Genomic DNA, 17,946 nt, shown 5'->3' on the forward strand with positions numbered 1-17,946 from the left:
TAAATGTCTAGACACAGAGTTAAGTACCTAAGAATATTAGTTACCTGAACCAGGCAAATGAACTTTGGTCAAGCACTAAGAGATCCACAGTAATTCCTGATACTGGAGGGACAGAAAGTAGGTAGGAAATATTCACTATTCAACCACTATTTCACTGTGTAGAATCACAGATCCTGAAATAAAAAGAGAGGAAATAGTAATAGGTGTTTCTATAGAGAGTCCCTTCCATGTGTTTAAAGCCCTCTCTGCAACAACTTCTGTAACTCCTGCTTTAACTCTTTAGCTGGAAATCCATAAACAATAGGGTTCAATGCAGGGGGTATGAATGATGAAGGACATTGAGCAGGATAAGGATATCCATGGGGACCCTCTTTCTGGACACACTTGTCAACACCACAACCAGCAGGATGGTGCTGAAGAAGAAGACGAGGATGAAGTGGGAGACACATGTGCTCAGGGCTTTGCTGCAGCCCCCTTGGCTTTGAATCTAAGCACAGCTCTAAGCATGAAGGTGTAGGAGAGGAAGATGAAGATGAGGGTGAAATGCGAGCCTAGTAAGGTCCAACCAGCCACCAATTGGTAGATTCCGTTAAGGGTGAACTTGTCACAGGAGAGCCTGGACACAGACGGTTGGCACAGATGCGGTTCTCAGTGATATTTTTCCCACAATAATGAAGCTGGGCAGAGAGAATGGGGACAGGTGAAAGCAACAAAGCATTCTGAGCCACAATGAAAGCACTAGCCTTGGCCACAAATTGGTTAGTGATGATGGATAGGTATCGTAAAGGGTGACAGATAGCCACTCAGGAGTCATGGCCCACGACCATGAATGTGCAGGATTCCATGGGGAGGAAGCTGTTATTGAACATCTGGAGCAAGCAGGCTGAGAAGCTGATGGACCTGAAGACAAACCACAAGATGGCCAAGACCTTGGGGATGACAGTGAGCTAGAACATGATGTCCAACACGATGCTCAGAGAGAGGAGACTGAGCAGGTAGTGCATAGGCTCATGCAGAGATGCCTCCAGCCAGATGGTGATCAGAAGGGTGGCATTGGCCCCCATGGCCAGAAGGAAGAGGAGGCTGAGGGGCAGGGACAGCCAGTGCTGCCAAGTCTGGTAGTTAGGGAAGCAGATGAGGAGGAATTCAGAGACTGGAGCAGTGGAGTAGTTGCTGGGTAATGTCATGAGATAAATCCTAAACTGAAAAGATTTAACCTGGGTTTATTTATGGTGAGACACAGGAATTAAGTCAATAAAAAATGAAATTGTAAAAATATTTACTAATCCTTACTCATCCAGAAAACTGATGAGATATAGAAGAACAATTCCAAATGAAGGCAAAGTTCAGTGAAGATAAATATGAATGTGGGTAGGGCTTTGCAAATCATTTCTAAAGTTAATCTGGAAAAACAAACAAGACAGACTAGCCACAAGGTTTAGAAGGAAAATAATAATTATCTCATTAAAATATACTGTAAAGCTAAAAAAAAATCTTCCAAGTGATACTGACAAAGAAAATTGACTAATTATAGATCCCATAGGCCAGAAATGCTCACTGAATTAGAGAGTAATCTAGAATTAATAAAAATATCTTAAAATCATATTTAATGGTATGTCTTCTCTGTGAGTATGGCTCACATAATTTGTTAGTGGTAAAAAAAAATAGTTTTTCCTCACTTTTTTTTGTTTTTTTTTGAGGAAGATTACCCCTGAACTAACATCCATGTCCATCTTCCTCTACTTTATACATAGGACGCCTACCACAGCATGGCTTGCCCAGCAGTGCAGTGTCTGCACCCGGGATCTGAACAGGCGAATCCCAGGCTGCTGAAGCGGAATGGACACACTTAACCGTTGCACCACCGGGCCAGTCCCTCCTCAGTTTTTATCACACATCAAAGTAAATTTGAGATGGAAAAATTCTATGACACTCCCAATCTAATGATAAAATAGAAGAAAATAAAAGTAAAACTTGATTAAACATAAAGAAGATCCCCCAAACTCCCCTATCATTCTGACTTATTGTACCTCTCGCACAGCACTTCCTGGACATACTTAATTCAAGCCCACACAAGAGGAGTTCAATGTTCCTATAGAAAGTTATGCTCAAAGGCAGGCTGTTTTCATTAACATTAATGACCGTCAACCTCGAATGAACACTTAATAGGCATGTCCATTATAATAACCTTTGGCTAATCCACTGCAAGAAAGTTTTCGAATTTTGTATATTATTTTCAAATGCTAAATCCTCTCCTCTCTCAGAAGATGACTCTGCAGCTGCTTCACAGAGGCAGCAGAGGCTATCAGATGCAAGTTCCTCAGTTTCCCATGACAGACTCATAAACCCACCAACACCTACACCCTTGCTCTCTTCTTTGCATCTAGTAGACTCAAGGTTCTATCCCTCCTCCTAATTCCAATCCCCCCACCTCTGATTTGGAGTTTATTCACTCTGATCTTCTTAGGAACATAGACCTACTAATTATCCATTCCATTTCCTATATGTTCAATCTCTTCCTCCATAGAAGGTTCCTGTGGATATTCAAAATGCTCAAGTATCTCATATCTTAATAAATTTCTATATGTATTGCATATCCCCATTTGGTGTAAAGACCATAAATTCAGTTTTGGACAAAGATACCGAGTGTCTCTCTCTTCTTCCTCTTTCTTTCATACCCAAACTTAAGGAACCATAAGAGGCAAAGAACATCTAAAAGTAGACAGGAGACTGTTGGCTTCAATAGTCCAGTTGAGAAGGGATCAGTGTTTAAACAAATGGCTCTGGAATGGCTCTGAGGATGTAGCAAAGGGATGTCTTTTAGAGGTGTAAATATAATGATATTGACAGAGACTAGACTGAGTAGTCTTAGAGCAGAAGAGATGTCAGGAAATCTAAAATTGTGTTGTCTCTTCTGGATTAAATGTCTAAATTTCACCAGAAAGACAACAGGCTTTGAAAAGATTTGGTGTATGTTGTAGAGGGAGAAATGACGGATCCAATTCTGATATTTTGAGTTGATAGAGTCTGTGAGCTATCAAAATATACATGACTATGAACTGTTGGAGAAAAGAGTTGGAATTGGAAATCATCAGCACATAAGGTATAGTTCAAAACATTGCTGTTCTCATTTCTCACCTTCCACTCAATCTCTTTTCCTGTCTTATTCTTCTATCCCTGAAAATCCCTTCCTTGGCTCTTTGTTCTTTTTCTTGCACCTTATGTGTAGCTCCTATCTGTGATCATGCTTCACAAATCCCAGTCTCTGATTCATCCACCTGCCTGTTCTCATTCTTTCTCACACTGTAGAGAACTATTCTAAGTAAGCTTATTCTTCTGCTACCTAGATTTCACTAAGAAGAGTGAACTCCATATAAAGGTTAAAAAAGGAGAGGATAAAAAGGAATAGGTGCAGAGAAAAGGGGGTCAATTGTCAGGTGGAAGTATAGACATGAATATGAGCCAAAGTGTTGATATATTCAGTTAGTAAGAACTGTTATAAACTTACTCTACCAGAAGAAGTAACAACGATTAGAAGGAAGGTGATGACTCTTCTATATTCTGCTTTTCTCTGGTTCAACCATGCTTGGGACATTGTGTCCAGTTCAGTGCACCTTGATTAAAGGAACATTTTTGAAACTGTACCACCTAGAAGAAGGTGTTCAGGATAAAAAGTGTCCTGAAAACTCATAATGAGGAACAATTTAGGAAAGTGAAGCTATTTTACCTAAGTGATGCCTTCTAAATATATGACTGACTTTCAAGTGGAAGAGCCAAAACCTAGGTCTACTAGGAGAAAATCACAGATAGATCTGTTTTTGTTCAATATGAATCCTGTATAATCATCAGAGGAGACTTTCTCTCTTGTTAATACTACACTTCTAGAACATGTTGGGGGAAGGCAATAACCAAATTTCCTCACCATCTCTCTCCCTGAGCCTCACGGCCCTGGATGCCCCTGAGTGCCCAGTGTCGTATTAAACACAAAATGCTGTCCCTGTCCCACTATCATCTTTTCATTCTCTGGAATCCCTAGACTGCTTTCCAGATGGATCTTAATCACATATTTGCATAAAGTTCCCAACAATAGAAAACATGGGATCCCTTGTATTCCATGATGTGGGATTGTTGAGACTGTAGAAGATCATTTTCTTCCAAGAGGAACCTATGATTTCTGAATGCTCATGCACACAATACCACCACTCATGACCTTTTGCTTCTTTTACCATGGGAGCCAGTATGAGAATGAGGAGAAGTTTTCCTGTTCTGAGTCTTCTGGCAATTTAGGTGCTGTGCATCCAGCACAGCATTTTTCCCCTCCCTTACCCATAGAACTCACCGACGATGCCATAGATTGGGTCCCACTTAAGGAATAAGCTGCCTGCATCCAGTTACCAGAACTGGAACTGCTTCCTTGGCTGTCATGAAAAAATCTAGAGGATTTTATAATCTGTAGTCAATTCCTCTCACAGTCCCTCCCCCTTCTCCAGCCATTTGGGAACAGTAGTAGTTTGAAATACTGGGACCTAAAGGCTGATGAGCTGGATCTCATGGGAACCTTCACCTCACCTTATTTTAAGGTACTACTGGGTGCCAGTAGTTGAGATGTGAGGGACAGGATTTGAAACTGACTTGAAATTCAAATTCGTATCTACCTCCTTGACTACACAGAACATCCTTTTAAACATAATTTTATACCACTTTCAACTTCCTGAAATGTTATATTGAAACTTTCCAGAATTTCTTAACACAACTGTAGTATTTCCTGCTTTGTATATTATGCTGAATTCAACTCTCATTTGATATCCGCATGATTTGGGCAGCTAATTTACCCTTTGTAAATATCAGTTATTCAACAAGTAGGTTTTTTTTTTTTTTAAGATTTTTTTTTTTTTCTTTTTCTCCCCGAAGCCCCCCGGTACATAGTTGTATATTTTTCGTTGTGGGTCCTTCTAGTTGTGGCATGTGGGACACTGCCTCAGTGTGGTCCGATGAGCAATGCCATGTCCGCGCCCAGGATTCGAACCAACGAAACACTGGGCCGCCTGCAGCGGAGCGCGCGAACTCAACCACTCAGCCACGGGGCCAGCCCCAACAAGTAGTTATTTTTTATCAACTATATGTCCAACATTAGATTAGTCACAGGGATAAAAAGGTAAATAATGTAGTTAAGATCTCTGTCCTCAAGATTCCATTATAGTAATTACATTACATTAAAATATCAGGAACTTCCCATTGTTCGAAAATAAAACCAGTTTTCATAATATGCACTACTCCAGACTACACATGCACTGGACTGCTGGCTTCATGAGCATTACACCCATGTCGAGTTTTTTCCTCATCACTATGGTGTCTCACACAGTGTTTGGAATGTAGTAGAATCAACACGTAAAAATTAATTTTTACAAAATTAATTAAATCATGGTCATAGATAATCTGACTCCTTTCCACCTCCACAGTGTATTTAGAATTTCTGAATGAGTGATTATGCCAGTCACAGATATTATTGAATGTCTCTTGGGGGTTTGTAATGATGAATTTAAAGTAAAAACCATCAGATTCATTGTGTGATTTTCTTTTTCCTTGCCAAGAGAAAAAGAAGAAAAAGGGAAGGGAAGGGAAGAAAAGATTTCTGTTTGTTTTTTTTTTCAACATTTCTATTTCTTTGTTAAAATTCTCATTTGGCTCATGCATTGTTAACCCAATTTCATTTGGTTGTCTGTCTATGTGTTCTTGTAGTTCACTGAATTTCTTTTTAAAAGGATTATTCTGAATTCTTTGTCAGAGAGTTCATAGGTCACCATTTTTTTAGGGTTAGTTATTGAAGTTTTATTAGATCCCTTTGGTGGTGTCATGTTTACATGATTTTTTGGGATCCTCATATCCTTGCAGTGATATCTACATATTGGAGTAAGCAGTCTCCTCTTCCATACCTTATAGATTTGCCTCAGCAGGGAAAGACCTTCATCAGGCAGCTCAGTTCGGGATACTGGACAGGTCAGCTGGTAAACCCAGTGGCCAGATGGGCCTGCTATCATGATCTGTAGTTGGTCATGTCCACTGCCCATGCTCTGAGCTCAGGGGCAGTGAAAGGTCCTGTTCCCTGGCCTCTGCATTCAAGCAGGGAAGCTAAGTGGGCTCACTTGTCAGGTGGAGCTGCTGGCTGTGCTCCACTGTTGGGTGAGCCCACAAGCTGGGCTCTGCAATCACCTCTTGTCAGGTGAGGATGAAGGCTGTGTTCCCCGGCAGAACGATGGCACCGGATGGACTCTGTAATTGGTCCGGCCTGTGGGTTGTGCCCCAAATTTGGTAAGGCCACAGGGTAGGCTTTACAATCATGTAGGCCACTGGCTGTGCTCCACTATTAGGCAAGGTCACTGGCCAGGATCTCTGGTTGAGTGAGGCATTTAGCTGTATGTCTTATCTGGATGAGGCCTGATACTGTGATCCTTAAACTGGCATGGCAGCTCTCCAGGTTTCCTTTTTGAGTGAGCATGCAGGCTATGTTCTGCAATTGGGCAGGGTCACTGGTTGGGATCCCTGCCTGGGTAAGGCCACAGACTGTGTTCAACAATCAGGCACTGCCGTAAGCGGATCAGGATTATAGGCTGAGTTCCAAGGCTGCCCATGGTAACTGTCAGGCAAACTGGTAATGCAGGGCCAGAAACTATGCTCAACAGTTGGGCAGGGCTGCTGACTTGGATCCCTTCCTAAGCAGGACAAAGCTTCCTGGTCAGGCACAACTAGAAGCTATGCTCAACAGTGGGTGGGGCTACAAATTTGTTTTCCTTCCCAAGTGGCCTCATGGAATGGGATCCGTGGCTAGTAAGACCCATTGCTTGGGAACCAACTAATAATTTAGTGAAAGAAGAATTGAAGAAGTTAAAGCTTGATGCAGAGATGGGAAATACTCTTATTAAAAAATCCAGAGAATCTTCCAAGCTTAGAATCAATAGAAATAACAGAAATTGAAAGCAATCCTTTAGTGAATTCAGGAGGTAATTGTTCTTGTATTGCTAGAGCAGCTAGATCAGATTTTTATTCTGTGCACACAAATTGACAAAGAAATCAGCTCCCTATGTAAAATGAAGGCGATTCCTCTATATCTCCAAACCCTGTTATAGCAGTGAAGCCAGAGAAGGAGAATCAGAGTCAGTTCTCCAAGATAGACATAGAGAAAAAGTATAGAAAAGCAGCTCCAGAGATCAGCAAAATACATGGTAGCATCTCTGGTTCTTGGTATGAAAGCTTCTCTATTTCAGCAAAGAAATAAGGAACCCAGCTCACCTCTTCATTTTCCTCTTGACAGCCTGAGGGGAATTCTGCCTGTTAACAAATTCCCACACAATGACCTTCGCAGTCCTACAATCAGGGCATAGGAGCTGTGACCTTCACGCCTCTGAGGAAACTCCCACCAACTACCCAAATCGATTAATTCTCATCTATGAACAGATAGATGAGAGTAAGAATCTACAAATATTGGAGGAAAACTAGCGAAAAATGGAAGGACCAAGCTAAACGAGCAGAAAAACACACCCATTAGAGAAAAGACTGAATATAGAAAAAAAGCACATTTATTAAATCTATAGCACTTAACATTGGTGATCAAGGAAAATAGAGACAGCACACATAAGCATTGCTAGAAATGAAATAGGCGATATACTGGAGGCACAGTAGAAAATAAAATATAAGAATAAAATAGCATAACTAATTTTCTGATAGTAAACTTGAATGACAATAAATATATTTTAAATAAACAAAAATTGCAAACGTTTTCAAAGGAATCTAAAAGGCATACATCAGGCAGAATACATATCCCACTTGGAAGATCTGAGATGGAAAACACACTTTTTAGGCAATAGGTCAATCAGCTGCAACAAAGATTCCCCAAAATACACTGGCTTAAATCAGATACAAGTTTATTTCTGGCTTGGGTTTAAGTCAGGATTGGTGGCCCAGAGTATATCAGGAACACAGCCTCTTCCACAGTGTTGTTCTGCCAACTTAAAAACACATTTTCATCTTGTGACCAAAGGAAGTTTCTTCAGATCCCACCATCATATCCACATTGCAAACATCAGAAATGATGTAAATGGAAGGAGAGAACACACTGCTTCCTCTTATAACCTACTCAGACTAAGTGCCTCTAGAGTCAAGAGAGTGCTTGCCAATGGACAGGATAGACCATAGGCTGGGCTTCTCCAGGACAGCTTACCAGAGTTTAAGCCCAAGAGCTAGAACCAAGGTGATGAGAATGTGTAATTCCTCCTGCAATGAGAACAACTAATACCACACCTCCCTAATTCACCCACATATGCCAACCAAATTAAAGACTTAATTCTCAGTCTCTGCAACAGAAAACAATTTATTAACAGTAAAATTTATAAAGAAAGAAGAAATTGGAAAAACTAACCATCCACTCCACCCCTTCTACCACTACAGAATCCCAGTAGGATCCTCTCATCACTTGAGCATCCTACCTCAAGGTAGCAGTGACTTGGCTTAATCTACTACTGAGCAAAATGTGTTACATTTTAGGAACACAACACAATTAAGCCAGATCTTAGGGTAACATCCAATAAACCGGGTGCAATACACCAATTGTGACAATCTTCTTGTAAGTTTTACCCAGTTCCTATTAGTAAAACTGGAGGTTCTAATTGCCATTACTCCATATCCACATTTCAGAAAAAGAAATTCATTTTTAAGTGGTATACTTGCTTCTACATTTATTAACAAAACTATGTTTACCAATACCAGACTCTAGCACATTTTCTGTTTATTAGATACTGATAATTACATGACTGCTTTTCGTTTGTCAAATTAAGATTTACAAGACATACATATATTCAATACTTGGTCTTATTCTCTCTTTAAACAAAAATGTGAAAAAATTAAAACATACAAACAGACCTTTTTAAAAAGAAATCCGCTATACACATATATATTTCTTCTTTGAAAATAGAGATCATATCTCATTATGCTAAGGACCTATTAAAGTACCTCCCCCACTTAAGTTTATTTTACACACGAGTGCACTCATACTGTGATGAAAGGTGTTTTCTGACATTGTGGCTGTCCCAACTGCTTTGAGAGAGACCCTATTGCTACACACGAGCCCAGTGACGTAGAGCTCACAGCACACAGTCTTTAAAGACATTCTAAAATTAAAAGCAAGCAAAATTTGGGACTTCCCATTCCAATGCCAGATGATAGCATATCCACAGCTATCATCTATTTTTCCCATACCCAAGTCCCTCCATCACAAGGAGTAGAAAAACATTAGGATCAGGAGCAAAAGAAAGTATGGGGAAAATATTTGCAAATCCAGGTATCCAGGTACTTCTCAATAAGCTATGGAGTCAAGTGCCTATGGGTGTTCTTTGACAGAAGACCAGTAGGATTAGAAGGATTTTTTACTGTGGGATGGCCTCTGTTCATATAGCCTACAGCAACCATGGCCTCTGGCAGTGTCTTTCATGAGACTCTGAAGAAAATAATTGGGACATGTTCAGATCCATCCTATTATGTAAAATACCCTGAGTACTCGCTGGCGGATCTGCTGAGTCTTCACCCCATAGACAAGAGGATTGAGTGCAGGTGGCACAAGAAGGTAGAGTGTGGCCAGAAGAACATGGACATGATGGGGTACATGGTGGCCAAAGCGATGAGTGAGGAAGGAGAACATTCCAGGAATGTAGAAGACCAGGATGACACAAATATGAGACCCACAAGTGCTAAACGCCTTAAGTCGGGCCTGAGCCCCCGGTACCTTCAGCACTGCCTGGAGGATGAGGGCATAGGAAATACCAATGACCAGGACATCTAGCCCAACCACAAGCAGTGCCACTGCCAATCCATATGCTCGGTTCACTGTGGTTTCTGAGCAGGCAAGTTTTACCACAGCCATATGTTCGCAATAGGCGTGGCCTATGACAGTGGTCTGGCAGAAGACAAGTCTCCGCAACAGGATAGGGAAAGGGAGGAGGAGGAGGAATCCCCTCACCAGCACTGCCATGCCAATGTGCCCTATGAGCCCTGGATGCAGGATGGTGGAATGGTGCAGAGGGTGACATATGGCTACATAGCGATCCAGAGCCATGGCCACAAGTACACCTGACTCCATGGAAGAGAACGCATGGATGAAGAACATCTGGATCAGACAGACAGTGTACCCAATCTCATGGGCATGAGCCAGGAGCACTGCAAGAGTTTTGGGTGCAGTGGAGGAAGCCAGGACCAGATCGATGCCAGATAGCATGGCCAGGAAGAGGTACATAGGCTGGTGCAAGGATGGGTCAGTCCAGATGATGAAGATAATAGTGACATTGCCCACTAGAGCGAGGAGGTAAAGGACACACAGTGGCAATGCTATCCAGTGCTGGCTTTCTTCCAAACCTGGGATGCCAATCAGGAAAAAAGAAGGCTGGAGTAGCCTCCAGCTGGAATTACTAAGGGCCATCATCAATAGCTCAGAGACTGAAGAGGGAAAAGAAACCAAAATCACGACTGCTTTCTTCCTGCATTATCACATTTTCCAGATCTGGCTACCATCTTCATGAGAAGAGGAAAGAGGCTTAAACTGCAACATAAGGGAATAAGCTACATACAGGGAAGAAAATTTCCTTTTGTTGAGATACAGTTTTTTAAAGATGAGACATCCACACGTATGAATTAGGCCAGTCTAATTTCATTTACAGATAAGAGTAAGCATATGCTGCCTTTAGAGAGCTGTTTAAACTCTATCATTCAATTACTTAGAGTTTGGAATGTCAACTTGAAAGAATAGTCTTTATTACCTCTTGGCATACTGAACACTATAAATCAATCTGTTATTTTTTAAATGAGTCTCCCTCAGTTTCCAGGATACAGTACTCTACAGTACTTCCTCCTATGTCCCTTGTCCCACCACGTTCTCCATCAACCAGCCTTTATCTATTGTTGATTCCAGAGTTCCATCCTTTCCTCTATTCCCTATTCTGTACCTTAGCTCTGATGGAGTTCATTCATTTGCATGGTTTTAACTACGAGTATACTTTAATTTCTTACAAATCTACTTTTCTAAGTCAAATACCTTGCTGAAACACAAATACTTTTTCCATTTCTTCCTAAATATCAATACCACACACTCAACATATTGAAGACTGAATTAACTCACCTGTCCTTCTCAAATCTGATGGATCTCCTTCTCGTCCATGTCTTGGTGCATTACATCACTATCTACCCTCCAAAAGCAATACCGAAACTTGGAAGAAATCCTTATTCATTCTTATCTCTCATCCCTTTTATCTATTCACCGGTTCCTGTTGACTTTACTTTTAACTCCTTTTACATCCACTCATTTTTCTCAACTCCCAATGTCACTACCTTAGTGCACACTCCCAGTATCCCTCATCTCAATTGTTTCCCTTGATCTTGCAGCCTTTGCCATTATACCCTTCAAACCATTCTCCATCCTGAAGTCAGAGGGTTTTTCCTAAAATATAGATGTCATGTCACTTCTGAGGTTAAAATCTTTTAATGAATTTAATCCATGAATAAAATCATACATTTAAGACTGGCATACAAGGTTTTCAAAGGTTATCTTATATAAATTATCCTAAATCAGGTATAGTTATCACTACAGTTACTATTAATAACAAAGTATCACTGAGTATGAGATCAGTGCTCTCTTTCCTTTTTCTTTGTCTCCGTCAATCTGCTTATGTTTCAAATTTTTGCTATGTCTGTCTCTTATCACGACGTGATGATGATTCAGCGTTTCTGATAATCCCATGTTAACAAGAAGTATCAATCATATACGTGCTCTACTTTACCTTCTCCACGTGATTCATCTTTCGAACATTAAAACAAAACACTTGAAACCGGATATGTTTGTGTCTGTATGTTTGTCTTATAAGACAGACATAGTCTGAAATAATTGTATTTTTCTATATAAGGGAGGGATGCACAAGAATACATATATATAAAAGAGTCAGGAATGATTCAGTTCTTGTGGATTATGCATCTATAGATCACTCTGAATGTCTTTTATATAAATCAATGATGACTGCAATATGGCCCCAAAACTCTGAACACGGCAGCTATGAAATCTGAAATGACTGTTGGACACATATCTCCCAGCCTTTGTTTTCCTTTCAGATTTGAATTCACTTATAACTTCAGGTAACAGTGACATGTTTTTATTGAGGCCTTCAAGAGAATCTCATAGTCTTGCAAAAGCTCACATTTCAGTGCTTAACATTTTACATAGAGAAAAAATTAATTCTCTTTCTTAACTACTCCCATTCGACTGCAAATTTCAGCCCATTCTCACCTTTCAGCCAAGGAGTCAGAAAACAGCTGTGCGTCTTTTGGAAGGCCACCCATCATTTTGATAGGAGCAGCAGAGCAGTGGAAAATGAAGCCAAACTACAGTGGGTGAAGAAGATTCATGTGCCTGAGTATAACCTGCCTCTTCTTTGTGCTGCATAGTCTGTGAGTCTAGAGGAAAAGCCTAGAGCTGCTTTTTAAGCTGCTTTTTAATTACTAAAGTAAACAAGAGGTCCCTCAGCGATTCTTAGAGGAAAAGCAAAAGGGACTTTATTCCCATGAACCTAAAAGGGAAGATACATTTAGCTCTCTGACCAGGAAGCAGAGGACAATTAATAAAGAACTAAAGCTGTAGATTCCTATTTATTCATGTAAATTCTGTCCATGCAACCTGCCTTCTATGAAGCTGTCCTCAAATTCTGTAAGGCAGTATGCATGTCTCCTTTTCTTTCCTATTAAATCACTTTACCAGTCGTGTCACTACGCTGAATACCTTGCACTGTAAAACCTGTCAGTGTCGGTCCTTAAAGAATAAGTAGGGTCTTTGCCTTGCTTGTGACAGCATTCCCAGGGAAAATTCCAGAAGTGTCAGAATCTAATTGGAACTCAGGAACATTTGCTAAATAAATAAATAGCTATATGATTACTTAAAAATTACTTAAAAATAAGATGAGTCCATAAAACAACCAGGAACTACGGGAACTTGACAAGACAGACACTAAACTTAAAGGATAGGAATGATATAGCAGACAGTGAGTGTCTATGGGAGATGGACTGATCGAACCTCCATGCTCCTCACCCGAAGTGATACACTGGGTGCTTCATGGAAAAAGGAATCCCAATGAATCTCTCTGCCAAAAGAGGTTATGACAGAATTCTAAGTGTGTGTCAGAAATGAGGACTGCTGTGGTCACTAGTGGTCAGTTCTGCCACAGTGTCTGTCACTGGAAGAAGGGAGGCTCCTCTACGGGCTGTGGCCTGTCTCTTTCTCCTTAATTTCCTCCTTAACAGTGGCACAGACTTTATGATAGTGGTAGAAGAGAGATACAGGGACATAGACAGAGAGAAACTAGGGAAGGGCACAGAAATAGAGGGTTCATTGTGATGAGCTACTAGGAGAGGGAGAAATAGAAATCAAACACCCAGAGGCAGAGTTCAGGCGTCAAATCTGAGACAAATAAACAATCAGTAAGATATCTCCAGTACAAGGGCACTGTTTTCCTGGCCCTGGGCTGTCTTTGAGAATGCATGCTTTAAAGTCTTGAGTCAAGGCTGACAGAGACTCAGCAACATGGAGAGAATTTAGAAAAAGGAAAAAACTCCCAGGCTCAGGAAGTTTCTACTATGGTCCTCTCTCAAGCTGCAGAAGCACCCTGAGTCCCCAGTTCAATCTCCATGACAACCTTTTGTGCTAGCTTAGGAGTAACAGTGATAAACAGGATTTTATATCCAGAAGAGCTACACAGCAATCTCTGAATACCAAAGAGGAAACTAAACACATCATTCAAGGTCAGTGCAGCCAAAGTTTTCCAAGGATATGAAACATGAGTGCTAACTCTGGGAAGACTTGGGTAAAGTAGGCAAATCAATGATTCCTACATGTATCATATGTGATGACTATGATGCCAACCTAGACACATGCTAAAGGCCCCTGTGAATGCCTGAGTTGACCATGAAGGTTTAATGGGATTGGTAAATATTTGAAATTCTCAGGTTAGTTTGCAGCAAGGTGTGTTTTCCGAAGGGCGGAAGCTAAGGGCAATTGAAAAGAAAGGCTTGGTTTTGAGGAGTCAGACCTGGGGAGAACAGCTACTCTGAGACAAGGGGAAATAAACTACTAAGATGTGTTAGACCAGAGGTTTGGAGACGTGGAGCCATAGTAGCCAAAAGAAAATAACTCCTGTCACAGGAACTATGGGAAAGGCAGAAGCTGTCTGTCTACAGCCTTCCCCAAAACCATTGCAAAGAGATATGAAGGGAAGATATATTTTGGTATGGAATACTTCAGAACTGTCCTGTAATGAATGGCATTATTCATCAGAGAAGAGTGACTGAAGCCCTGGGGAGTCTGGAATGCAAACCTGTCCAATCTGCTGGGATGCCCCTGGGATTAAGGTTGAATGGCTCTGCCCCAGAAATTACTTGGCTAAGCACTGACAGCACTGGAGGACTTTTCCCATTTCAGTGTAAAAAGCATTAGACTCTGGAGGATGCTTGAAATAGAGTGGGGAGAGCTTCTAGAACAGCACACCAAAGCAGGGCATCTCAGGGATCTAACTTATTCTAAAACCCCAAATTCCAAGGAGGTCAAGCAAAGTCAGGGATCTGCTCTGAACAACAAAAGGCTGAACACAAGCAGCTGAAGCCAGGAGAGCAGAAGCAGCTCCGGAAGGCATTGCAGCCTGAGAGCCTCATTTATTAGCTATAATAGTTTTTTTGGTGGATTCCCTGGGGGTCTTCTACATACAAGATCATGTCATCTGCAAATAGAGATAGTTTTACTCCTTTCTTTCCAATCAGAATGTTTTTTATTTCAGTTTTTTGCCTTTTCCCTGGCTAGAACCTCAGTATGATGTTGAACAGAAGTGGAGAGAACATCATGTTTATCTTATTCTTGATCTTAGAGGGAAAACTTTCAGTCTTTCATCATTAAGTATGTTGTTAATTATGGAATTTTGTAGACACCTTTTATGAGCCTGAGGAAGTTCCCATCTATTCCTACTTGGTAAGTATTTTTGTCTTGAAGGAGTGTTAGATTTTTTTCAAATGCTTATTCTATATATTGAAATTATAACTTTTTTTTTAATTCTATTGATAGAATATATTACATTAATTGATTCTTGGATATTAAAGAAATCCTGCATTTCTGAGATAAATCGCATTTGATTATGATGTATAATCATTTTTATATATTGCTGAATTTTGTTTCTAGTATTTTCTTGGGAATTTTTGTGTCTAAACATGTATTTTGAATGCCCAAATTATAATATTTTATAACCTCTTGTTCAAAATAGTCTGTCAATTAACCAAATGCAAGTAGTCTTTTAAAACAAACTTATCTTCAAAACTGCAGAGACATAGGACCCTCAGACACAGGATCTTTACAATTGGACTTACCTCATGGCTGAGAGCCAAAGAGACACATGTTCCAGAGACAAGAAGAGAGAAAGGCACTGAGCTCTACATGCCTTCTTTGCCTTTACATTAACCACTCATATAAAGACACTCTTTCTACTCTGGAGAGTAAGTGAAGGATGAACAGAAGCCAGGAGTGTTATGACAACAGATTGGCCTGAACAAGATCAAAACATCAAGAAGAGGGAAAATGTGCCTCCCTAATCTTAGTAAACAATCAAGTAAGATTGTGTTTAGCTGTGAATAAGAGACACTAGATTATAGTGGCTTAACCAAATTTATCTACCTTACATACATACACACACAGAATCAGGCATTTCAGAGCTGTTAAGGCAACTCTGTTCTGCCATCAATAGACCAGGATGGTTCTACTTTCTGCAGCACTATCCTAAACTATGGCTACCATCCTCCACATTCAACTCCATGATCCAGACAATAAGAAGGAAGAAATGGAAAGGGAGCCTCAATAGACTTTTACATCTAGTTGGTCAGAAATGAGTCTGATGTTCATCTCTAGTTGCAAGAAATTCTCAAAAGTTGAGTAATTTAGCTTTCTTATCTCTGTAATCATGGAAAGTTGTAGAAAGATGAATTTGAATGGATGTTGATTGCTCACTCTCAGTAAAAACAGACAATACACATCATGTTCTTTTCATGTATTATTTTCAGAAATGACAAAATATTGAGCCATGAAGAAAGTCTCAAAAATTCCAAAGAGTAAATAAGTTCCAAAGATCTCTGAATCACCATGACAAACTCAGCACTCACTGCAGCTTCCTCCTCTCAGTCCAAAACCTAGCAATACTACAAGATATTCAATAGTAAATCAATCCATAACATCATAAAAAACAAATGGAGAGCCATTTATGAAACATAAAATGTGAGGAAACTCCAAAAGATGAAGGACAACTGTGATGGAATTATGGAAAAGAATGGAAGCCCAAAAGGTTCATGGAAAGGACTGCTACAAAATTAATGTTGATTCACACTCAGAAATGTCTGATACTAAGAGAAGCAGGAGAAAACGAACCTGGTGATTAATGATTAGTACAGTAGGAGTTACCAGGCAGGTCTGTCCTTGTGCACATAAACTCTCGGACCAAGAAGTGGAACAAAAGTCAAGCACCAGTAGTGAGTGTTCCAGAATATTGGAGATTAGTTCAGAAAACAGGGCAGTGACACACATGGTAAATAAACTACCATGCCCCATGAGGCATGAGAAACAAGCTCAATGATAAATCAAGCTTTTAGCACATCCCCTACAACAGGTTGCGTCAAATAAATACAGCAACATTCTGAGATTGCCTATTAGAAAGAAAAACAATCAACCAGAGACTAAGATGGCTAACCTTTAGACAGGTTTCTTCCTGACTACAGGCCCCTGGCCTTCTGTTTTCTTAAAGCATTTCCTTGAGAAAACTTGTAATTGTAAAATTCGTTCTCTGCCCCTTTGCAGTGTGTATACAGCTTCTTCTAACCTCTTGCCTCTTTTATAACCTAGGAATGTCTTTCTCAAGAAACTAAGAACTGTCTCTTGAAATATAAACACCAAAGGAAGTGACATTCCATCTCCCAATCCCTATGGACAGTAGGAGCCTAACTTTTAAAAGCACCAATTAGCAACACAGATCACCTAATCAAAGACAAAAACATTTGCAATCTCAGGAATAATTCAATGTGTTTGACACATACCATTGATCAACTTCCCAATAAAGTCCTTCAGTACTTTTCCACTAGGTCATCCTAGGGATTAAACCCATTCCACCTGACACTTTACCCCAGCCCAACACTGCCTTCTGTTTTAGCAGAACACAGTATTCAGACTTCATCTGTGCACTCTTCCCCATAATCAGCAATAGGATCAGAATAAAATCAACTTCCATTTGGTCATCCTGTCCACTGCTATTTTTCTTTAATACCATTACAGGCTTTTTCTTTTTTTTTTTTTTTTTTTGGTGGAAAAGATTGGCCCTGAGTTAACATCTGTTGCCAATCTTCTTTTTGCTTGAGGAAGATTGTCACTAAGCTAACATCTGTGCCAATATTCCTCTATTTTGTGCGTGGGTTGCCACCAAAGCACAGCTTGATGAGCAATGTGTAGGTCCATACCCAGGATCCCAACCCGTGAACCTTGGGCTGCCAAAGAAGAGCAAGAAAACTTAACTACTACACCACCAGGCAGGTCCCCCAAATAGAACCATTTATTTGAGCAAAATCAAGGGGAAATAGTAGATTAAAGTTAACAAACATAACTCACACTTGAAATAATAGAATAAATTCAATAACATCAAACAAAATCTCCTTACAAAGTAACTTTCTCTATGCCAACTCTCTACTTGAGAATTTCTGTCACTCATTCCTTCATGTCTAGAGATGGTGGCAAGTGCTGTTACTAGCTCTATATAACTACGCTATCACTTAGAATTTCTTAGTGACCACACCCTATGAATAGTTCATTTGTAAATAATCCCTTCTCAAATTATTCTAATTTGAGTGGCC

At 40.2% G+C, this 17,946-nt stretch overlaps 1 protein-coding gene and 1 pseudogene across 1 annotated transcript; both read right to left on the bottom strand.

Annotated features, from left to right (window-relative positions):
* OR56A44P (olfactory receptor family 56 subfamily A member 44, pseudogene) lies at positions 234-1,187 on the bottom strand (annotated as a pseudogene).
* On the bottom strand, positions 9,512-10,465 carry OR52L2 (olfactory receptor family 52 subfamily L member 2). The gene has a single exon (NM_001391423.1). The coding sequence runs from the start codon at positions 10,463-10,465 to the stop codon at positions 9,512-9,514; it is 954 nt and encodes a 317-aa protein (NP_001378352.1).
* Between the last annotated feature and the right edge of the window lie 7,481 nt (positions 10,466-17,946).

This window comes from Equus caballus, chromosome 7 (genome assembly GCF_041296265.1).
Source record: "Equus caballus isolate H_3958 breed thoroughbred chromosome 7, TB-T2T, whole genome shotgun sequence".
Classification (NCBI taxonomy): domain Eukaryota; kingdom Metazoa; phylum Chordata; class Mammalia; order Perissodactyla; family Equidae; genus Equus; species Equus caballus.